The sequence below is a fragment of the Salvia hispanica genome, chromosome 2, assembly GCF_023119035.1.
Source record: "Salvia hispanica cultivar TCC Black 2014 chromosome 2, UniMelb_Shisp_WGS_1.0, whole genome shotgun sequence".
Classification (NCBI taxonomy): Eukaryota; Viridiplantae; Streptophyta; class Magnoliopsida; order Lamiales; family Lamiaceae; genus Salvia; species Salvia hispanica.
In genome coordinates this window covers 34609194-34632714 of record NC_062966.1, presented here as the reverse complement: position 1 = coordinate 34632714, position 23521 = coordinate 34609194, and the positions used below count along the sequence as shown (strand labels likewise).

Sequence of the window (23521 nt, the reverse complement as noted above, 5' to 3'; positions counted from 1 at the left end):
TATTTCTTTTTGAGATGTCCCAACGTAGTTTGAATAATTTCTTTTTTTGATATACTTTATTCTCACTCACATTTTAACTCTCTTTTTCTCGCATACGTTATTTTCTCATGTACTTAATTTTCTACAATTTAACATTTAACACATTCATTGTTCAAATCACATTTCCTAAAGAAATACTGCAACTACGTTGCAATGAAGAGAGTACTACTTCAAAAAGATAAGATGATATTCATATTAAGATCGAAATAGAGATAGGAATTAACACCAACATAACAGAAAAACATTTTACTCGCCAAGTTTTTAAGTCATTACACAAGTCACATGTCATTGCAATGAGCAAATGGTACATGCTAGGAGTTGAATGCAAAGTAATCACGGCATTAGATAATAGGTATAACCCAAGAATCCAAGAAGATTTCTCCTTAAAGATGAGAAGGAAAACCTACACATTCAGAAAAATAATCCACTTAAACTCAAAAAAAGTTCGTGAAACACCTTCTTGCAACAAGTCTACTGAAATGGGAATGAAGAAGCATATATGATGGCACCCGAGTATTGGGGACACAAGAAAGTGAAAAATTTCAACTTATTTCCACATTATGAGACAACCACTCCTACAATTATTGGTAGCGTCTTCATTTCTGAGTGTTGGCATAATCACTGGGCTCCTCCTCATTGTCCTCCTTACCGAAACTGTCCTGCCCAAAACCTACGTCTCCAGCTTCTGTTTGACCACCCACTGCTTCGGGAATTTCACCAGCACCTCCAGTTGTCCCAAAATCTGAGAAGGAAGAAAAGCCAGTTTGTCCACTAGAGCTGTAGTTTCCATCAGCTTGTACAGAGTTACCACCACCACCAAAGGCACCTTCTCCTCCACTAGGGTAGTTACCAGAACCACCAAATCCACCACTTTGACTAGGATATTGGTTGCCACCACCATATCCACCTCCACCACTTTGGTATCCTCCGCGCCCATAGTTACCACCCTGTCCACCTCCGTAACCCCCACCACCAGAATATCCTCCACCACCATATCCCCCTCCACCACCACCATATCCCCCACCTCCATAACCCCCACCACCACCACCATATCCGCCTCCAAAACCACCACCACGAGGTTTTTCAGTAGCATAATTCACCCTAACCCTTCGTCCATGTAGATCCTGGCAAGTTCATCATTAGTTTCACAATTCCATGCACATAAGATCAGTTTAGCTCAAGTTTATCCATCTTAGTCCTGAACTGATAATATTACATTCAGCTTACAGAACACTAAGTAAAACCAAAACAACCTTTAGGCATACTTAATGTCCATACATGTATTTTACTGGTAACAAGAAATGGCAACTAGGAAAGCAATCTAAGATAACCTATTAAAAACATGGAAGGTAAAAATCTATAATCAGATAAAGATAGCTTCAGTTACCAACTTTGTAGTAAATACTGATTACCATTAATTCAACACAGATAACTACTAAGAATTCTAGAGAGTGCAATACATCTTAGTGGAAGGTTAACAAAAACAGAGCTAAGTACCTGGCCATCAAATGCCTGAATGGCGCTACTAGCGGCCTCAGTTGAAGTGAAGGTAATAAAGCCGAATCCTCGGGATCTACCAGTCTCACGGTCTAGAATAACTCTAGCTGCAATATTGAAGAAAAAAGGTTTACAAAAGTTGAATTTGTAAAAACAAAATGTCAAGACAATGCCACTACATGGAGCTTCTGCGTACAAATAAAACACAGGAGTCCATCACACTAAAGTAATTCAGTTGATAAAATAGTATTTACCACCACAAATGTTCTTATTCAGTAACTTCATAAATATATGTAGCAAGCATACCAAGTAAAATGAATATGTACACGAGTCATGAGTACATCAAGTTTACTAGGAAGGCAGTACCTTCGACCACTTCTCCATACTGGGAAAAAGCTTCTTGTAAACTAGTGTCATCAGTGCTATAAGAGAGGCCTGCGATGATATACGGAATTTCATAAAAGAAGACTTAGGAAAAGAGTTCATCACAGAAAATACAACTATTGTACCTCCAACAAAGAGCTTTGCAGAGGTAGACATGCTCCTCACTGCCTGAAAAATCGAGGCACTCGGAGCCAGATATTGTGAACTAACATGCTTGCTGACAGCTTGTTTTAGAACATTGCCCACTCTGTTCAGAAATGCCATTGTCTAACCTAAAAAAAAGGAAAGAACAAGAACAGAAATAGAATAAGTGAAGGAAAGTGCACAAGACAATTGAATATATGTTCATTTAACCATTCACCAACAAGTATAAGAAAAAGAAGCTCTGTTGATTTTTTTCTCAATTTGTTATGTCCTGCAGTTGTGGAACTAAGTAATTCAATAGTCGAGATCATTAACAGCGTAGACAGTGAATCAATTTAACTATTTACATATAATCCTACAATTTTCTGAGACTTCATTCAAAATAGCCAGAAAATAGTCTTTGGATCTTACACAGGCAATCTACAGTTGAATATCCAACTTAAATTGTACTAATAGTATCAAGTTTATTTAGAACAAATTCAGATCCCTTTTTCAGGAACAGAAAGGAGAAGAATAACAGGGAGACCAGGAAGCATATATTTTTTTCTGTGTTTATAAACACATTCCATTAGAAATCAATAAAAAAAATCGAAATCTAACCATAAAAATGCAGTTTCCTCAAAACTAGTCAACCATACATGCTCACACTGCCATAGCACAAAAAAAATGCATAAAAGTTCACTCCACTCACACAATCATACATTTCCACATATCCAAAACGAGAAACACAAAAAACAATAGCCCTAGATTGGACGATTGGCCATAAACAAAACTCCCAATTTTTAGGATCAGAAATAATTCATACAAAATCGCAAACCCTAAAACCTCGTCCGCGTGAGAAACGAATATTCGAGAGGCAAATCGTCGGTGAATCAACAAAGGATAGTGAACTGTGACAGAAATTATGAAAAAGGGGCGCAGGATTTTACCAGAGAGATGCCGAAAATGAAGAACAGCTTCGAGTGTCTGCTACTTCGCAAATCGCAAGGGTTTTAGCCTTGTTAGCTGTAATCGTGTGTGAGAGAGTGTACACCCATACAATGTGCCGTTTGGATTTGGGCCGTTGGATTACCGAAAATATGTTTTCGACTCTACGATAAAATAAACTATTACTTGGCGGTGTAAATGTCTTGATTTAATGTTCAATTTTTTTCGGACAAATAAAATATGTTTTGTAAAAAAATTATTAGCCTGCTGTCCGCAAAAATATTTGTCCCGTTTTTACTAGGCTTGGATTAAAAAAATGTAGAGAAATATAAGTGTAAAAAAATGTGTAGTGAAATTATCACCGCATATCAAAACAATTTTTTTTTGTCTTCATTCACACACTTTCGGATAAAAGTTAGTAGAGCTGGGTCATCCATCACATAATTAACATTTGATAAGCACGTTAATCATAAAGTTTTATGAGATGGACGTCGGGAAAGAAAATGTATCTTGTTATTATGAGCAGCGTTTATCAAATCAAGTTAAACTCTCCTCAATTATATAGTCTTATATCTACATATTCTCATAATCTCGATTCATTCATATAACTCTTTGTTTTGAAAGTATGAGTCGCTCCTTGTCCGTACCCTTTGCACCGACGTTAGCCCCCGATGAACCGCTCTTTGTCCATGTCTATACACTATACACTGAGGATTGCTCCATATTTTTCTCCAAGACATTACATGTCCCTCGACTTCGATTGGTTTGTCCCAGACCATATACACACTGTACGATAAGAGATTCGATTCTGATATCATCTAAATGTCACTCAATTTCAAAAATATATCACCCAAATATTATAATTACATACTAAGAATCAAGATTTATAATGTTTATCTACAAAAATTAGAGATCTTACTATTAAATTAGACATGTATTGAGGACAAGAAAATATGGGACCATACTTAAACATGACATTTATGACAGTATCAACTCATGGATAAAATAAAATCAAGAAATGAGCACAAAACTAATTCTCAAAAATCAAAGTATTTGATACACACAAGCAAAAAAACAGGATAAAAGCTCTTAGATATACATATAGAATGGAATGGTTTAATTTCATCTAACTCAAAAAATCACTATCTTTACATCATCATTTCCTATGGCTTCCATGCAAAGATTTCTGTGACCCTTCAAAAAGATCCAAAAGGTAATCCTCCAAATCATCAGCACTGTATTTGATGTGTTTCTCACTTATATGATTGCTGTGTCTCCCCACATATGTCCGGTACGCTTGGATCACCTTCAGCGATGTCGAGATCCGAAGGTCGTCTCGTAGCTGAGCATCCGGGATCGACCACCCCGTCTGGCTCTTGTACACCTCCTCGAACGACAGGTAGAAGCTCTGCAGCCTCTCCTTGAGACTCCTCGATGACCCCGTGTTTTGGTACCCCTCGTCCCTCAATAGGGCGAGAATCGAGCTCCACGTGGCCCTCTCGTAGTTCATCGCGTGCTGCTGGAACTTCCAGTTGTGTTTCCGGATCCAATCGTCGCCTAGCACGGTGCGGAGATCGGACCCTTTCACCTTCTCAGCCATATAATGGATGTTGTTCATCAAGAAAAGGCGTTGGAGAGATTCCTCCTTATATAGCTTCGCTTTCCCATCGAGGTTGGCTTCGAGAATCGAGATCAGGGACTTGAAGTGCACGGCCATGGCTGAGGCGGACGAGGACCCGCTGCTGCCATCCTCCTCCTCCTCACCCGATGGACTGGCATCGGGCGAGGCTGGGGCCGGATCATCCTCTTGGTCACGGCCCTTCAGCACGACGTCTAGGGTCCGCCTGTAGTCCATTAGAGCCTTGAAGTAGTTCATCACGTATCGAGTGAGCGGGTGGACCCCGCCTCCCGGGAACGCGTTGCTCGACACGTTGGACGCCACGGCGTGCTCGAACTCGACGAAGGTCGTCTTCGCGCACTCCCCTAGCCTCTCCAGCACGTCCTGGCACTCGGTCCTAATGCTGGATCCAGCCTCGTCCGGGTACAGAGCTGTGATGTCCGGCATCAGATCGTCGAGCACCTCGTACATGTCGAGAATCCGGATCAACTTCTCCGGTTGGTGCGGCCCGATGGTGATGGCCTCGCTGAAGTTGAGAAGCTGCAGCATCGCGGATTTTGATGACTCCGCGAAGCAGGCTGATCCGAGCTCCCCGAGTATCTGATCCGCCAGCAGCTTCTCGCTACCAAGGGAGACGCGGACGAACACCTTCATCACCCGGATCCATCTCCTGATCTTCGAGTTCAACGCATTCCACTCCATCTTCAACACATCCTCAATGCTCAGCTTCTCAACTTCAAGACTGAAGAGACAGTCATCCAAAGCATCCTTTTGGACATTCACAAACACCTGAGAGCACTCCCTCTCGTAACCCGACTCGAACATCAAACCAGCAATGCTCTTCAAGTCATGAACCACATCCTGGTTCACGAGCTCCACTGCGTACTCCTCTGAGTTCCGGCCCATGCTCTCCCTAACATCCTCTAAGGAATCATCCCCGGAGGAAATCACAGAGCCGGCCTCAATCAGATCATCCTCAGTCGAACGAAAAGACATATGCTCCGGCTCAAAAGGCTGCCTATTCTGAACCAGCAAGTGCCTGAACTCCTCTTCAAGCCTAGCCATCGCAGTCTGAAGAACGTCGTGAGCCCTACGCAGCGAAACACCGTCCTCACTACCACTCCTGCTCTCCAAAACCTCGACCAGCCTTCGAGTCTCATCAACAGCTTTCATATAATCATAAGCCTCTTCACTGCTACAATCCCATATCATAGTAGACTGATTATTCTCCCAACTCATGACCTTTTCTTGAATCCTATCGAGCTGCTGCTCGATCTCATCGATCCCCTCTTCCTCCCCTTCCTCCTCCGACACCACATCCCGGCTTTCGCTAGCCATAGCTAAGCTGCTCAACTGAGAGCCAAGATTTGCCAAAATAATTCTAGCATCATCAGAGAGCTTCATATCTGATTCCAAAGCTCTCATGATCTTCTGAGCTGAAGCAATCAAGTCCTCTTCTGCTTCCATCATCACTACTTCTGTAGCTGAGCAATCCCCCATACCACAAAACAAAACCCTAAAAAAATCAAGAAACTTCACAAAATCCCACCAAATGAAGCCTCCACCACCAATCCACAAATTCCAATCAATAAAGTGATTTTGATGACAATAAAACCCCCAAATATCCAATCCAAAAATATCAATGAATCACCCAAATTTCACCCAAATTTACAGAAATGGCTCCTCAGTTTACAGGAAACTAAGCAGCAGCAGCAATCATGAAGATCTAAAAAAGGGTGACTGCAAATACTCACAAAGATCAAATTTTTAACCAGTGTATCAAAGTAGCTACACATATATAAACTACCCACAAACAAAAAGAGCAAAGAGACTAAAAAGGATGAATCTTGCAGCAGCTTTAAGAGAGATAAAAACAGAGAGAGAGGAAGAATCCAGCTGACCCTTTGCGGCTTAGCAATTGATGAAGCTGAAAAGGACAGTAATTAGTGGCTAATCAATGGATCTCCGTTGTATTAAATCTGAAGCAGAAAAGGGCAAAATAACCCCAAAATCTGTGACTGTTGTTGCAGCTTCCTCGTGGCAACTGTGTTCCTGGGCTTTTTGAGTTGTTTTTGACTGTCCCATAATATCTTGGTGGAATATATCAGTATTTATTTGAAAAGGGAGCTCAACTTGATCAACCAAATAAAAAGTCAATTTCAAACATTCGTGCCTTGGCTTTTGCTTTTGAGATGGAGACAATGGCTAACAGTGATATAAGTAAAAATTTACAGTCGAATGATTCGATGATTGGGTTAGAAATTAGAACTTTCTAGTTTAGTTTTAACCTCAACTGACTCTGCATAGATATCTGTTTTTGGATCTTGGATTCGTTGAATCTTGTCTGTATGCACATATCTCAAAACAAAAGTGTCAACTGATATGGAGTTTGTTCGTTTTGAAATGTTTTCATTATTTCTAATTTTCATTATTTCTTTTTTAAATCAAATTAACATTTTTTCTCTCTTTTCTATTTCAATTTCACTCTTAATTTTTTAGTATTTGATTATTATTTTATTTTATACTTTATTATCTTCTCATTTTATAAATTAAATACTTTTTTTTTTGGAGTGAAAATTAAATACTTTTTCTTAATAGTTCTGTTGAAAAAAAAATGTCTATTATTGCGAGGGAGTGCTTTTACTTCCTCTGTCCATTAAAAAGAGTTCATTTCAATTTTCCATAACTTCTTTCTTTCGAATAAAGCAAGTTTTATTTTCTACTAACATACTCCAATAATTTTTTCTTTTTATTTCTTTCTTACTTTATTGATTATTATATTACACATTAAAACTTGTATCGTCTTAAATATTTTTATTTTTATAGGATGGATAGAGTATTAAAATTTTTAGGGACATAACTGGGGGAGATTTATTCAACGTGAGAAACTATGTAGTGTGTAACACATATAGTAATAACCTTGGTTTTCATTTGGTCGGCTTGGAGGGAAATATTTATGAAAAACAGCTAAGTTAGTTTCATTTCAATAGTTATACATTGGATTCGGTTTGAAAATCTTCTCTAATTAAAGCAATAATTAATTTGATAGTTGGACGTTCACATACAAATAAATCTATGTGCTTTAGAGTAAAACAAATGCTATAAAAGTTTGTTTTTAGAGTGAGTGGGCCATATAAAACTTCTTTAATTCTTCAAAAAAGTTACACATTTTGACCGAATTTATAAATATCTATAATTTCCTATGAAAATATATATCAAGAAGCTTCCGTGATTGAATATTTTGACTTCCCCCAAGTGGCATGCCATTAGAAGGCTTGATTTTTCAAAGTGGTAGTAGTTTTTAAGTTGCCAAGGATGACTCCAAAAATAAAAATCAAATTATCAAAATTACACCAGTTTGTTACTTGAAATTGTCAGAGCCTAAAAATAGACCAAAGTCGAGATTTAATTATTTATGAAAATGTCTAATTTCTTATTAGTAAGAGGCCATGACGGTTTCGTAGCTACCACTCCAATTTGTATCAAAATTAAAGCTTAAACCATTGAACTAAGTAGATTATTTCTCAATGTTGGTTGGCTTTTACTTTGACCAAATTTCAGGTACTGTTTTAATCCAATTTGAAGTCAAGTCAATGAGTTTTCAATAGTATAAATATAACGATAGTTTAACTGCTACTATAATATTGAAATTGAATAAGAAACGAAGCACGACTGCTTGATCAACCATACAATCATTATAGAGCAAACAAATTAAATCAAATGATATTCACATGTACATATAAAAACTTTTACACCATTCACCAAAATTCAAAATTGATATGAGAAGTGGAATACTAATTTTCAATTTTATTTTAATTTATTAAAGGTGAATTTTTCCAGCCACTTTTTACATGTAATTTTCATTGATGTGTGACGCATTGTGTCGTGACCCTAATCCTTGAAATGTATCATCACATACGTATGAATTAGTATTAATTAAATCACAAAATGTCATTATTTCTATCCATGTTCATCCGCAACTAAACAGATACAGTAGTAGTATTTTTCAATCACTTTAAATATTTAAATAGTTTAATTTCCTCTCTTCTGCACTCTTAAATCTTAATATTCCCCCAACTTAACCATACATCTTTTTGATGATTTATCAATAACCACAAATTATATATCTTTTTTATATTAATTTTAATAATACATAACATTAGATATTAAAATATATATTTAAACACCAAAAGAGTTGTGCAAATAGACCCTACCTCTATTGGTGCCTTCATGAAAAAGAGAGAAAAACCAAGTGATCTCATTTCCCATATTTGTCGACCACAAGTGGATGAATCTGAAAGAGAGAGCTCATCATCTATGTTTTTTTAAATTAACATGAAGAAGAAACCTAATCTTGGATAAACTTGGTTTTATGTTAATTTAAGCAATCTTGGCATCTACGACATCTTGAAATTTGACAAATTAAACTTTAATTTTGTGATAAAATCATAACAGATTGGAAATTGGTGTATTGTGCCTATATATCTATACACATATAAAAGGGGAGTTTTGAGGGTATTTATGTAATAACTATTAGAATTTTAGGGGTATTTATGAAATAGCCATTTAAGCTTAAAGCTATAATTTCTGATATCATAATCTAGCCATTTAAGAATAAAACCGCTTACTGTATAGACGTTGCCTTCCACATTTTGTAACTGCATGCCATGAAGATTTAAAATAAATTTAGCTTGGCAGTTACACTTTTAAAAAATTTGTAACCGCTAGAATTGTGTTGATAATAATTATGTTCATTTGTTCATACATGTATCATTCAGCTTTATAATTGACGCGGATATTACTATAATTATTATCATAATTTCTAAATTATTTATAAATGTGCATGAAGCCAAGAACGTGTAGTAACGGTTACTAATAGTTATAATATTGTATTCCATGGAAGGTGTGAAACGATTCAAAAAAATAACTCCCACCTGTTTGGAAAAATATAATATTTTGCCTCCATTCAATCTTTTACACATGCAAATAAAGAGAAACCTAAGTGGAGAATTTAACCTAAGTGGAGAATTTAAAAAGTTTTAAAAGAGCCTCATATTTCATTTTTTACCCTATAAATATGACATTTGATCTACTCACACATGTCTACTTACCTTATACAGTTCAAACTTCATCTTTTTGTTCTTCCCATGAGTAGCAAGGTTGATACCATGGTACTATTCCACGCCTTGCTCAATGATCTAGAACTAACGAAAACTGATTCGATTATCAAGGTTCGTTGTATCCATGTCTATGAAGTTACCGCTCCTAGAGCCAAAGAACCAATGTCGTGAGTTTATGCTTTTTCGTTATGTTTGTTTTTAAATGCTTCTCTGTTTTTAAATGTGTGCGTAGCCGGATTATAAAGGCTTCTCTGTTTTTAAATGAGCAGCGAAATATTTTGGAAAATTATCCTAATTAGTACTTTTTGGGCTTATAAATATGTTGGGTTGTCCTTTATGTTAACACAACAAACAAGTCAATAGACAACCTTTTTATGTATAAACAGGAGAGCATGCAGTGATTGATAATGGAGAACTTGAGCTTGGCGAGAATGGATATGTGATCCGAGAAGATTGAGCCTTTGGAGGCTAGCAAAAGAGGCTAACACCGAAACTATATTTGCAATCCGAGAAGATGGATCCTTTGGATACTAGCAAAAGAGGACAACTCCGCAACTATATTTGCAATTGTTTATCTCTCTTATCTCCTTTTTTTTCAATGGAAGGGAAGAGAAGGGAGAGAGACAATGTAGAAATGAGGATTGCGTTCATGCATTTGTTGTAGTGGTGAGTGCTATTTTTTTTTTCCTTCTTTTATTATTTTTGGTTTTTGATTATGTGTTTTAGTTGTCCTTAACTTTTTTTTACATGCACCCAAAATATATTAATGATTTATTGGCACATGTACTGGGATTATATGTAGATGAACGTTCCTACTTATTTATTAATAATTTCAAAAAAAATATATCAAAAAATATATATTTTATATACATATATAAAAGGAGAGTGTTGGGAAAATTAAAAAAAAAATGTCATTGTTGTTAATTTAAATGCATATAATAACAATAAAACTATATAATACTCCATATGACATGATATTTATAATAATGTTAGCTATTTTATAGTATTAGTATTGTGGTTTTTTTTTATGTAATCTTTAAATGTTAATAATATATTTAATATATTTTTATTTTAAAGTTAGTGAAATTTGTATTCAATTTTTAGTATATTTAATATATAAATACAATTAATAATAAACAAATTGTGTTAAATTATTTACTTTATGAAGTTGTTGTGGTAGGATATATCATGGGCTTGAAAGAATTATTAAGGAGGTAGCTTAGCCGTTTAATATAAATATGATATCTAAAAACTGTTACTCCCTCCGTCCCATTAAAGATGACCCATTTTCCTTTTTGGTTTGTCTCAACCAAGATGACCCATTACTAAAAATGGAAACACCTTTATCTCTATTTTATTTTCTCTCTTATTTTACTCTCTCCTCTTAACACACAAAAATTAACTGCATAAAATCTCGTGCCACCTAAAGAAGGGGTCATCTTCCTTGGGACGGAGGGAGTATAAAATTAGATGCACAAAATTAATGACAAATAATTTATTGATTGACAATTAATATTATTTAGTGCCAATTTCATTTTTAATTTTTGGAATTGATGAGATTAATGAAAATATTGGTATTTAAATAATTAAATGCATAATCATAATAATGTAAATGGAATAATGGTATTTAAATATATAAATAATATAGTACTACATGTTTTGAGCTTTTTTCCTATTACAAGAAGATTGATTTGAGTAGTAAAAGTGAACCAAACGTTGATTGACTTGCAACTTTAGTGGCACAATCTTTTACATTGTTCTACTACGTTTCTACTTAGTTACGTTCATTGTACATTATAAGTTAAATGCGCATATTAAATTATATGAATAAAATATAAATAATTTAATTTAATTTTCGGCTCCAATAAATAATACCATTGGGTGAATAGATGCTTAAATGAATGCAAGCAAGATTTTTTTTGGTTTACCGTTCACATAGCCCTATTGTAAGGCACTTTCTTGATATGAGTATATAAACATATTTACAGCCAAGATTCAGGTAAAAAAACCTCTACTATCAATAAGGATTAGCAAGTAGGCCGACCCAATGTAATGCAATATATCGAATACATATCTAAAACCTCCAAAATAGATAAGTGATCAACAAAGTAAAATTGAACTGTGATAGAGGGAGAATTTTATTGATATATGGATCATTTGTTGGTCATGATGAGTATATTTTAAAGTTAAGGGTTTAGGATTTAGATTTCAAGGTTTGGGTTTTTAGTGTATAGGGTCACTATATTGGGATGAAATGAAGCTCGACTAGAAAGTGTCTCACCAGTGCAATCTTAAATTATAGCTTTTGATAAATAATATCTTAAATCTCATTAGGAGAAGTGGTAATTATACATTACTTAGGTTTTTTTGTTTTGTGTGATGTAAATTTGCTTTATTTTTTATTCTCACAGTCAGAGTTATTTTTGTATTTTACAAAAATAATGTACAATATTATTTTTCACGTATTTATATTTGAGCTGAATCTCAACATGATCACATTAAAATATCAACACATATTTGTGGTGACATTTTAATAAAATGTGTTGACATTTAAAATTTATGGAATTTTAAATGAATGCTTAAATGAAAGCAAGCAAGATTTTTTTTTGTTTACCGTTCCACATAGCCCTATTGTAAAACACTTTCTTGATATGAGTATATAAACAGTTTTACCGCCAAGATTCAGGTAAAAAACATCTACTATCAGTAGGGATTAGCAAGTAGGCCGACCGAGTGTAATTACATCTCCATATCCCTTAAACAGTCATTAGTTGAAAGAAATAATTTTACATTTCGCTTATATATATCTTTTTTAATAAAAGGAAAAATAAAAAACAGAAACACTGTCCAACATCTCTTGGATTGGGTAAACTTGACATCAGAATCAAAATATGAAGATAAAGATGACACATTAAATTTTGAAAGTATATGAGTAACTCTTATGCACTAAAAATTTCAAGAAAGACTTGGATTGGGCCTTGTTTTCAGTGAGTCTCTTGCAATAGTTCATGATAATATATTAATGACTAAATTTATGTAGGGCTATCCAATCACAAAAAATGATAAGGTCCAAAGATATTATCCAATATGAAAATTTAACGAGTATTTAACTAACAACATGAGATGGTTATAACATGAGTAATAAAAGTATTTTCCTGACCTACAAATTCAATTTGTCCTCCTCAAATTTGAATTGAACAATTCAAGTTTCATAAAATCCAATCAAATTATCGTAATGAAATTCAAGACAAAGAAAACTAAGGCCCAAATATTCTAGATCTTCATCACACAACTCAGCGATTTTTGCCAAGATCAACATAAACTAGAGGTACCACAAATCGAAGAAAAGAAAAGAAAAAGGCGAGGTCAAACTGCAAATCACGATTTAGGTAAGGGCTTCCCCTGCAAAAACGATCCGAATAACTGAAGCGCAGCTCTCGGTTTGAACATGGGCACTTCGTGACCCGCCCCTCTCACCGTTGCAAACGTTAGCCCTTTGTACACTTCAGTCCACCCTCCCACCTAATTCATTATTTCAAATTAATCAAATTGTAAAAATTTCTATATTCATGAAATTATATTTAAATACTCCATATGTCACTTACCTGTTTCTTGACATACCAAGGGTACCAAGGGATTTTGGTGTCCAACTTAAGTTGTGCTAAGGAATATCTTGTTGCAGTCACTGGCACAACTGAATCCACATCCCCACTACAAGACAAATAATGTATGATTAATTAACAAAATCCATTTATGGAAATTATTTTTTAAACAATAAAAGAAATTGCAGAAAATATCTTGACACAGCACTAAAAGCTCACCTAAACACCCAAATTCTCAATCCAGCTGCAATTAATTCTCTGTATATAGGGAGAATTGAGGCATCCGAGTCATTCCAATTTCGATTCAAAGTCTCACTGCAACAATTATTTTCAATATTAATTCAAATAATTCAATCATCAAAACAAAATAATCAAATATTACAAAATTTACCTGCAAGCAGTCCATGCATACGGAATCCGTCCGCTTACGTTAGCATGAAGCGCCTTTTGCACGTCGGGCCTGTTATAGTAAATTTCCGCATATTTCTCCGTGCACGGGTCGTATCCCGCCAGCTGTCTCATCAAACCCTGCAGTGACAGAACCAGAAATTACACTAAAAAACATTCTAACAAAAATAAAATAAATACATAATTTAATTAGAGTGGATGACTGGATTTATCAACAGAAAAATCTGTTGGTAATATCCAAAAATCCGCTGGTAACTTTTGTTTACCAGCGCAAACTGGTCATCCAAAAATTAAATCGTCGCCAAATCCCATTTTTATAGTGTCAAATGTGATTACCGCGCGAGGATGGTGGGGGAGGCGCATGGTGTGACGAGAGGTGGAGCGGGAGCTATTAACGGAGCAGGGTGGGGCATAGATGTTATACTGGTCAATGTTGCCAAACTCTTGGTCCATGGCATAGTAATATAGGGACTCGCACTCGTTGGACTCCTTCTGGCGCTGAAAGTCACACGTGCTCATTAGCCGGCGATAGGTCTTGTCGGAGATCATGGCGTGGCTCCACCAGTAGTTCACCGTGCCAAGGTTGTCGTAGTGATTGTCGGTCACCGCATTTCCCACCTGCATTCGAGGAGGATTCACAACTTCTCATTAATTGACAATATACCTTCATTTTCCAACTAGGAATTAATGCTCGAAATTAATATATATCAACCAATTGTAATTACTTGTCGTCTTCATGGTAGCATATTGCACGTGAATGTTACATTACGAAAGGGAAATATCACATTAGTACGAAATTTTCCAATCAAATCAATTTATATATGTGACCCGATTCTTTGTAGTAGTATCATTCTTTTTTGGCGTACATGCAGTCATCAAATGGAGTACACTATCACACCCCATTACATATAAAAAGTTACTAATGAAATTATACATAATATAATAGCCAAAATATAAATTATGGTTTTTTCTACTGATTTTGCAAACAAATTCAAAAAAAATTCTGACTGATTTTGAAAATTACGGAACAAATCAGAATTTAACTAAACATTAAGATTTTTTTTGACAATTGACAAAGCAAAAAGTATAACATGGAGGATGTGATTTTACCAAGAAGCCCTTGAGGTTAATTTTGTGGTTAGCATGGGCGTTGTAGTCGACAATTTGCTTAGCCAATTGAGGAACATAGTGGCCGGCATAGCTCTCGCCGCTCAAATAAATCTCACGATTCTTGTAGCGAGGGAATCGATCCAGCCACCGCACCAAAAATTGAAGTGAATCCTTCGCTGCAAAATTAAAAAAAAAAAAAAAAAAAAAATCCTCAAAAGCAAAATCAAATAAGTACACTATAACATGGGCGGACCCATGTAGAAATAGGGTAGGGATAAAGCCCTTAATAAAAATATTTTTTAAACTATTTTCTTTTATAAATTTTTAAAATTAATGTAAATTATTATATAAAAGCCCTTAGAAATGATCTAAAACACCAAAAATATAACTTTAGAACAAAATTTAGAAATCGTAGCCTCTAATCATATTTTTTTCTGCGTTCGCCCTTGAACTATAAATTAGGGAAGTTGGTGAGTGAATTACCGGTGCGGCGATCGCCGGTGTCGAAGAGGTCGGAGGATCTGTTGGTGTAAGAGAAACCGACGCCAGCTGGAGTTTCTAAAAAGAGTAAGTTGGCTAATTTGTTCCATGCAAACTTGTTCAGATTTAAACCAGATGAGGTTTTGTTGATTCTGAAGGGTCCGATCTCCTCCGACGCACCGTACCCCACCGATGAACATCCTGGCCCTATTTAACACACACCGACTACATCTTTAATGCAAAATTATGAAATTTTTCGTAATTACTATACACATAATTTTTCAACTGTTGGAAAATTTATAGAGTGTCAGTAATGCTGCTAAATTAAAGAAAACATATTTACATGATTTTTTTTTCCAACTAACCCAATTTATCGAGAAATTAAATGAGCCTAGTGCATGCCTAGTGCTACAAATCTGTATTACTGTTTGCACGAATTAGGTCATGATAAGTGGGCCTAGCCAAATAGTTCCATCCTTTTTCTGAGGCCAATATTTTGCAACCCAATTAACTTTCAAATGAGTCCAAATTGTTCTAAAAAATTGCATTTGAATCCTTCTCTAATAATCCTATATTTAGAATTTTAATTACAGTAGGATTTATGAATTATGCATGACCTAACCTAATCCTTTCCTGGTGCAGGAAGCATGCTGACAAATTTAATATTCTGCAGAACTGTAATAGGCAGATGGATACCAATAAATGAGGACTTCTCCACCTTATTTATTCACTCTATTTAAATTTTACTCCATGCAAAAGTTTGATTTTTGAAAAACCTAATCCAGCATTCAAATCCAATATACACGTTACGTACTGTATTATTTTAATTTATATTATCTATATGTTGCATAATAGCTAAGCAACGGTGTATTAATATGAGCAAATATAATGCACCGAGCTAGAAAAAAAAAATCACCCTAAATTTCATGCTTGTTTTCAATGAGACAAATATATGTACTAGTCAGTGAAAAACAAAGATTAGGTAACCATGAATGCCAAGAAAAGGTCTGAGATTTCTTTGATTTTCTTCAAATGCTCAACCAATTTGTCGGTTCATTTTTCATTTCTATTTAATCAAAAAATTAAGAATAGTAAAATTGTAAAAATGCAATACATGAATAGTAAATAAGGAGATGAAACAGTCACAAAATCAAAAAGTTTGCCGCCCTACCTTCTTTAATGCATGATTTATTTCTCACACCATGCAAAACTTCTTTTGTGTGTGTGTGTGTTTGTGTGTGAGAGAGAAAGAGAGACTTTTCTTATTCATTTCAAGATTTATGTTTCCAAATACTATGCTTCATCCTTAGTGTCCCAGCTAAAATTAAGCGACTGTAAATAGAAATTCCCATGAAAACAAAATTTAATTATGTCAACTACTCTACGTTTTTATAAGATGAATTTGTGGTAGTGAAACCGTACCTCCGTTGAGCCAAACAACAAGGGGCTTCGACTCGGGGTGCTCAACCGCCTCCGTGAGCCAGTAGAAGAGTGCGCGGCCGGCAGCAGCGTTGACGGTGACATAGCCGGAAAATTGGTGGAACCCGACCTTCGGCTGGCCCGGGAGCGCTGCGATTCTGTCGGCTTCTTCCTCCTCATCAGCACGCGTTGCCACGGAAACGTGCACTAGCAGGATAAGTGCTGCAATGGTGGTGAGGAGGAAGGTGAAGGTTGTTCTCTCTCTTCTAGCCATCAGCAAAATGGCTGGCTGCCTTTAATTTTTGGTGGAGAGAGAAGAAGCGTGAGAGGTGGGAGATGTGATCATGTATATATTTGGGGGGAGGTGTTATTATATGTGTGTGTGACATAAATTTATGATGCCATTAATGTGCACCAACTTACTACTTTCTTGGTTCAACTTCATCCTAAGAGAGTGAATTGGTAATCATGGTATTAGAATGTTAAGCATGGGTTGATCAAGATGGCCCAACTAGAAATATATGAACTATACTAACATGTAGTACATGAATCATCTTAATTAATTGATGTGTATAGTTTAAGGAAAGGAAATGTGGGTATTTATTGAGTAGAGAAATGATTCAAGAAAGATGGCTCAAATATGTGTGGTGGGGGATTGGGTTAAGTGAGGGCTTGTAAATATCGAATGAAGAATCATTTTTAGTCATTTAGTCGTGCTGATTGTTTATAGTACGTATATTAATTAAACTTATTGTTTGATGAATATGTCAAGGTTTAGATCCTATGTGTGTGAAAAAATGATTTTCAGAGTACAATGATTTTGCATTTTCACATAAAATGCTAGTTTTCAAGATAATGAATTCATTTTATTATTTGATGGGATATTCTTTTTTCCTATTTTGGTGTGTGAAATTCATGGGCTAGTTTGGCCCTTTGGGACTCTATATATAGAGTCACTATATACGTGAATTGAAGAAATACTCTGTGGAAGATGGAACTATTTAATGGCAATAGTAAGCACAAAGTGCTAGTTAAAATATAAAAAATATGCATGTATTTATCTAATGATTAATATTTAAAGCTATAATTAGAATCCCACTCGACCACTCCCACCAACAATTAACGCATGAAGTTAGCAAAGCTAGTAATTCACTTAAACTAAAAATAAAAGAAAGCATTAATTGATTAAGAACTTAGGCAAAACTTGTGCCAAGAGATGATTTTAATGTGGTTATTTTAATTTTTGGATTGGGATTTTCCTTATAAATTTAATGGTGAATCCAACCTTCTAGTTTTTTCCCTTCTACAATTTCGAAAAAGTGAATATATGAAGTAGTTTTTAGAGGAGGAATCAGTAATTTTATTTGATCATCATCACATCCACCCCTCATTCATCTCCAACTCATCGTTTTCTCCTTTTTTTAGTATAATATTTTTTTTTATCAATTTTCAATTATTGCAGTACTATATACACGTAATAATTGTTTCTTTATGCTCCCAAAATTACCTCTTGATACACATGTTTACGTAGTACATGTCAGAGATAGGTATATATCGTGACCTTTTCATGATTTATAAGTTCAAGCAATATCAAATTATGAATTATATAATTTTGGTGATTGGAATTATCTGATGTACCCATGTACTGATATGATTAGAAAATAGTGCAATGTTAATGTATATAAATGCATTATATATGAAGATTAGTCATATGATAAGATGTAGGTTTATGAATTCAATTTATAAGCCAAACAATCTATTGTTTAATTATAGAATATTATGATAATTCATAAATGAATTAGAGGCGGCGAATAGCTAAAAATGAACCTACACTTAATTTTTTTTTTGAATTGAGGAAAATATTTTTTGTAATATCTTGTTCTTGGAAATTTAGAGATGGTCAAGGATGCATTAATTGTGAATTTCCAGTTTGCTGTATTAAGCTTCAGAAACCTTGAAATGCTCGAAATTTTCAATGTCAACATTTATTTCAGACAACTACTTCTAGTCTTCCCCGATTTTCTAAAAGATGAACATCATCATCCCTCGACCTCTATAATTTTACTCATCCAATTATTACTACTAAAATATGCCTTGATTTTTTTTAAAGGTAAAAGAGGACTTGATCTTACACGATCACCAATATAAAAGCTATAAATAATTTAATTTGTTAAATAAAGTTTGTTTTTAGTATAGTTACATATTGGCAATATAAATAGTACACAATGTTTACACATTATCTAGTACAATTTATCTATTATTATTATTATTATTATTATTATTATTATTATTATTATTATTATTATTATTATCATAAAAGTGTATTTTTACAAATTTTAATATAGCTATGTATGTTCTATATATTATAAAAGTGTACTTTAAAAGCCATAAAATTGTATTTTAATAGTTCATTATCTTCTTATAACTCTCACACCCTTGTTTGTTTATAGTTTTTCTTTTTCACTTCGAGGTGTTTTATGAGTAATTCATACTCCTATATGGGATAAATACATAATAATTTTCACTCACCCATTATATATATTATTAAATGAAAACGCATTTCTTATAAATTTTAAATTTATTATAAAGTTGATGAGATATTTTATTGGAAAAGTCAAAAGTTGAATGATGATAATTGAATGGCGTTGACCAGATGGAGGGTGTGAGCGATCTACAGTGGTAGTGTGACATACATCACTTCAGCATCCATCCATTGTTGCACAAATTATCATACAATCTGACATTTTATTCAATACATATATCAACTGCCTGCAGACTATTTATTTACCACGCAACATTAAAATCTTAAATACTCATATAGGATTGATAATAGACCTTCACAAGATTTAAGATGTTGATCTTACAATAGTAATCATTTACAAAATTTGATATTTGTATTATATTTCTTAGTCTGCTAGATCAAACTAAGAGTCATAATATTTGTCGATTATATTCTTTATAGGTATTTAGCTCTAAATAAGAGCATTGTCTAAGTAATTGCATATTTGCATGCTTTCAAATAGTCTGATAATGTTATTTTTTGTCTAGTTCAGGGGAGAGTAATAAATTCCAGCTTACGTCTCTTGTTTCAAATAAACTATCCAGCTTTACTTTCTTTTGTCAACCAAATTTTCTCCATCCAAAAAAAAAATAATAATAAAAGAAAATATAAAATAAATTGCATTAAGTATTGATATTATTAAACAGTCCCTGCTCTCAATCCCCACCACTACTTCCACCGGTTGTGCTAAAACCATAAATCATTATACATTTTCAATATCCAACTCAACCAGACTGAAAATTCGAGCCGAATTTTGAATTTTGGGTTGTATCGATTTTCCTATATTTTGCTAACCCCTATGTTTAGAAACAAGATTATACACTGCAACAACATATCATCCCCAAAGAATATAACTTACCATTTTCATTATGAACAATGGCAAATGAATGTGTAACAATTACTATTAATTATTGAATGTTTATGTGTATGGTACTTTGATTCACTTGGATTTTACATAATTTTAGAGGGTAGTTTTACTTGGTTTTGATCATATATTGTGTACTTTGAGACATGATTATAGCTACTTCTCTATTATGTTGGTATTTTGATCATTTTGTGAAGAATGTGTAGAAAAATGTACAAAATATGTGGATGTGCAGCTGCTCAATGTTCGAGACAGATTTTCTGGAGATTTTGAAGTCCGATTCGCATGTAATTCATACCATTCTCTCCGTCTTCGAAAGAGCTTCGCATGGATATCTTAAACGTCTCAATTGAAGTTTGGTAGAAGAAGTTATGGCCGCTTTACCAAGACTGCACAAGGCAGTGATATAGCTGGCGACCCGCCAGCAAAACACGAGAAAAACGCCGTATGTAGCTGGCGACTCGCTAGCTTCGACGCACACCCAACCTGGCGACTCGCCAGTTTCGTTCGACAGTTTATTTCGGGCCCAAAGTCAACCCTAGGTATATATATGCCTAGGAAACGCCTCCAAACACAACTTACACGCCTCCTACCCCAAAAATACCACTTTTTCACCTAGAAAGAAGAGAAGAACGAGCAGAGGACGAGTATTCATCGCAAGATTGAAGACGAGGGCTCCAATCCGCCCAATCCAATTCTAGGAGTTCATCTTTTAGTTTTATTCTTGTTCAAACAAAGTTTTTGAATATTTCTTAGAATATTTCTTTGACTTTTGTGTTGAATATGGTAGCTAAATCCTTGTATAGTTCTACGGGGGAGATACAATGATTCTTATGTTTAATTGATTTCCTTTTTCTATGCTTTGACTCATGTGGTTATTTTGATTTCTTCTGTGCTTATACATTTATTTGACTGATCACCTTATAAATGCATGTGGATTTTACTACAAGAACTGAGAAGTGAGTAGTTTAATTTGAAAGAGAAGAAATTGACGTCTTTGCCAATATAATCGAGAGATTTGAGCCTTTGAATGAAGCTAAGTATCTTATGAGCTATTAGGAGTTGTTGCCTTAGTTCTAGGAAGGAGACTTCGGTTCTAGGTAGCAATCTACAAATTATATGCTTTGAGAAAAGATATAGTTTTACCTTAGTGATAGCTTAATAACCCTTGAGACCCTTTGTTGGCATAGTTTGGAAGTTAATTGAGCATATGATAGTTGTTATCGATCCCGTAGGATTCTACCTTAATCATCTTTGATCTACACCCGTTTCTCTTATTTACTTTTAGTTATCTAATTGTTTTTAATTGCTTTTACATTGCTTTTAAGTAGATTTAGAAAAATCAAAACTTTATGATTCATTTAGATAGTAGTTGAGGTTGGTTCGTGGTAATTAGGTTGACACTGATTGTCTCTGTGAATACGATACTCTTTGTTTACTATTTGCTATATTAGCCCCGTACACTTGTGGATTTACTTGTGTTAAAAATAAGTTGAGTCATACTTATACTCGAAACAATAGTAGTACTAATATAACACGAAATCAAGACAAAAAAGGTGCACTGTCATCGCTAATTAATTAATGTCGCCATGCAATTTCACAGGTGAATTAAAACCCAAAACAAAGATCCTTCAAAGACTCTGAAGATTTGTATTTATCATGTTAGTATAGATTGTTAAATGCTGATCCCTTATTTACGGCCAGGAAAGAGGACTCAAGGTCAAATTATCACACTTGTTTTCCATGGTCAAGACAAACTATAAAGCTTAATTTATTTGATAGTAGATCCATGTCGTGATTATTAATCATCAAATCCCCAAATAAAATAATTTTTGAGACATGCATGTGAATGCTAAGCTGTGACTAACCCACTCGCTTAATTTCATGGATTAGGATGGAATTATAATATTTTTTTTCAATATTTTTTTATTACATATATAGGTCATTAAGTGCCACATCTCTCAGATTTTAGAATCATTAATTCGAAATCAGATTTTTGATAGATTTGAAGTTTTATATACCTTCATAGCGAAGCTATATGACTACAAAAAGTGGGATTTTATCGATTTAGCTGGGTTTGTAACTTGTAGTTGTAGAGCAATATTATGATGGTATATTAAAAAAATTTATCCAAAAATATTGAAACTGGACCACTCGACATAAAATTGGAGGTCATTAAATTCATAGATTACGATCACTATAATCAGAATCAACTATCACCATAGATTATAAAAAATAGAAGAGCAGATCTTTATAAGAAGAAATTAAAGAGACCTTATTAATGAAAAAAAGTACTACTTTGTCATATTTTTAGAGTTTTATTTATTGTTAGTAATTTAAATATGAAATTAAAATTTATAAGGTCATTATTATTATTATTATTATTATTATTATTATTATTATTATTATCATTATTATTATTATTATTATTATTATTATTATTGATATGGAGCTATAGTATCACATGGTTATATTGCAATTTGAGTCCGAGATCGATAAAAGCATTAATTAACTAGGCTTTGCAAATCCAGTTATCATTTAAGATGTATTTGGACTGGGCTTAATTATAGACTCGGTCCTATAATTAAAACGCAACACCATAAAATGAAAATCTCGTGTGACGAATATAGTTGGTCCATGGAATATTGGTCAATTAATGTAAATAGGAATAATAAGGTCAAGGGTCCAAATATATTGTATTATCATCTTGACTAGACTATTAATTTATTCTCGATAATAAGATTATTAATGATGAAGCTATGGCTCCTTCTTTTCTTCACTTTGGATAAGACTTTTTGAGTATTCGCCAATATTTCATTTGTCCATGAAAAACTCATTAGGGTAGTGTATATAGTACAGTACTTATATTAGTGTGGATTTATTTTTGTTAATGTTGATTAGTATGGTCGGTATAAAGCGATAAGAATGTAATGCTCAATTACATTTGTTAAACTAGCAAGCCCCACCACCATCTAATACCGTGTAATCAAGTAGTAGTAGTATATTAATTCACTTTTACAATATTTTAATTCCATTATTAGATAATAATGGTGCACTATGATCCTAAGAAAATATCGGGAAATGTATTATTATCTTTTGACAAAATAACCACTTCTATTATATGTATCCTTGGTAACTTTTTCTTCAAAACGAATTATGTATTGATAAGTATATTTTATCCGTCTCTTAAAATATAGTGATACTCTTTTCAGTCCATTTCTTAAAAATGGAACTTCCACTTCATAATACTTTAGAATCACATATTATCGCTGCATATCAACCCATTCATAACTTATACCACGAATAATGTCGATCTGCAGTCCACTAACACTAATTTAACTTTTTTTG

The 23521-nt window shown here is 34.1% G+C and overlaps 3 protein-coding genes across 5 annotated transcripts; all 3 read right to left on the bottom strand.

Annotated features, from left to right (window-relative positions):
• Positions 1–449: 449 nt before the first annotated feature.
• On the bottom strand, positions 450–3129 carry LOC125207220 (glycine-rich RNA-binding protein 2, mitochondrial-like). The gene is made up of 5 exons (XM_048106467.1): positions 2994–3129; positions 2046–2192; positions 1903–1971; positions 1537–1643; positions 450–1163 (listed from the first exon to the last, which is right to left on the bottom strand). The coding sequence occupies exons 2-5, from the start codon at positions 2182–2184 to the stop codon at positions 636–638; spliced, it is 843 nt and encodes a 280-aa protein (XP_047962424.1). The 5' UTR covers positions 2185–2192; positions 2994–3129; the 3' UTR covers positions 450–635.
• An 893-nt stretch (positions 3130–4022) lies between these two features.
• Positions 4023–6755, bottom strand: LOC125205958 (exocyst complex component EXO70E2). Of its 2 annotated transcripts, none has more exons than XM_048105186.1 (2): positions 6511–6755; positions 4023–6125 (listed from the first exon to the last, which is right to left on the bottom strand). In XM_048105186.1, the coding sequence occupies exon 2, from the start codon at positions 6107–6109 to the stop codon at positions 4148–4150; it is 1962 nt and encodes a 653-aa protein (XP_047961143.1). In that variant the 5' UTR covers positions 6110–6125; positions 6511–6755; the 3' UTR covers positions 4023–4147. The 2 variants fall into 2 exon arrangements, with proteins under 2 accessions (XP_047961143.1, XP_047961144.1); XM_048105187.1 differs by having other exon boundaries at positions 4023–6093.
• Positions 6756–12936: 6181 nt separating this feature from the next.
• On the bottom strand, positions 12937–17095 carry LOC125205306 (serine carboxypeptidase-like 25). Of its 2 annotated transcripts, none has more exons than XM_048104154.1 (8): positions 16752–17095; positions 15333–15536; positions 14850–15025; positions 14076–14357; positions 13723–13859; positions 13551–13646; positions 13351–13440; positions 12937–13251 (listed from the first exon to the last, which is right to left on the bottom strand). In XM_048104154.1, the coding sequence occupies exons 1-8, from the start codon at positions 17020–17022 to the stop codon at positions 13218–13220; spliced, it is 1290 nt and encodes a 429-aa protein (XP_047960111.1). In that variant the 5' UTR covers positions 17023–17095; the 3' UTR covers positions 12937–13217. The 2 variants fall into 2 exon arrangements, with proteins under 2 accessions (XP_047960111.1, XP_047960110.1); XM_048104153.1 differs by having other exon boundaries at positions 13335–13440; positions 16752–17093.
• Positions 17096–23521: the final 6426 nt, after the last annotated feature.

Coding starts and splice junctions, on each gene's coding strand:
- LOC125207220 (XM_048106467.1), bottom strand. CDS start 2,184: ATGGCATTTCTGAACAGAGTGGGCAATGTTCTAAAACAAGCTGTCAGC. Junction 1,644..1,902: donor GTATGGAGAAGTGGTCGAAG/GTACTGCCTTCC, acceptor TCAATATTGCAG/CTAGAGTTATTCTAGACCGT. Junction 1,164..1,536: donor TTCAGGCATTTGATGGCCAG/GTACTTAGCTCT, acceptor TGAACTTGCCAG/GATCTACATGGACGAAGGGT.
- LOC125205958 (XM_048105186.1), bottom strand. CDS start 6,109: ATGGGGGATTGCTCAGCTACAGAAGTAGTGATGATGGAAGCAGAAGAG.
- LOC125205306 (XM_048104153.1), bottom strand. CDS start 17,022: ATGGCTAGAAGAGAGAGAACAACCTTCACCTTCCTCCTCACCACCATT. Junction 15,537..16,751: donor TGTTGTTTGGCTCAACGGAG/GTACGGTTTCAC, acceptor TGTGTTAAATAG/GGCCAGGATGTTCATCGGTG. Junction 14,358..14,849: donor TTAACCTCAAGGGCTTCTTG/GTAAAATCACAT, acceptor CCTCGAATGCAG/GTGGGAAATGCGGTGACCGA.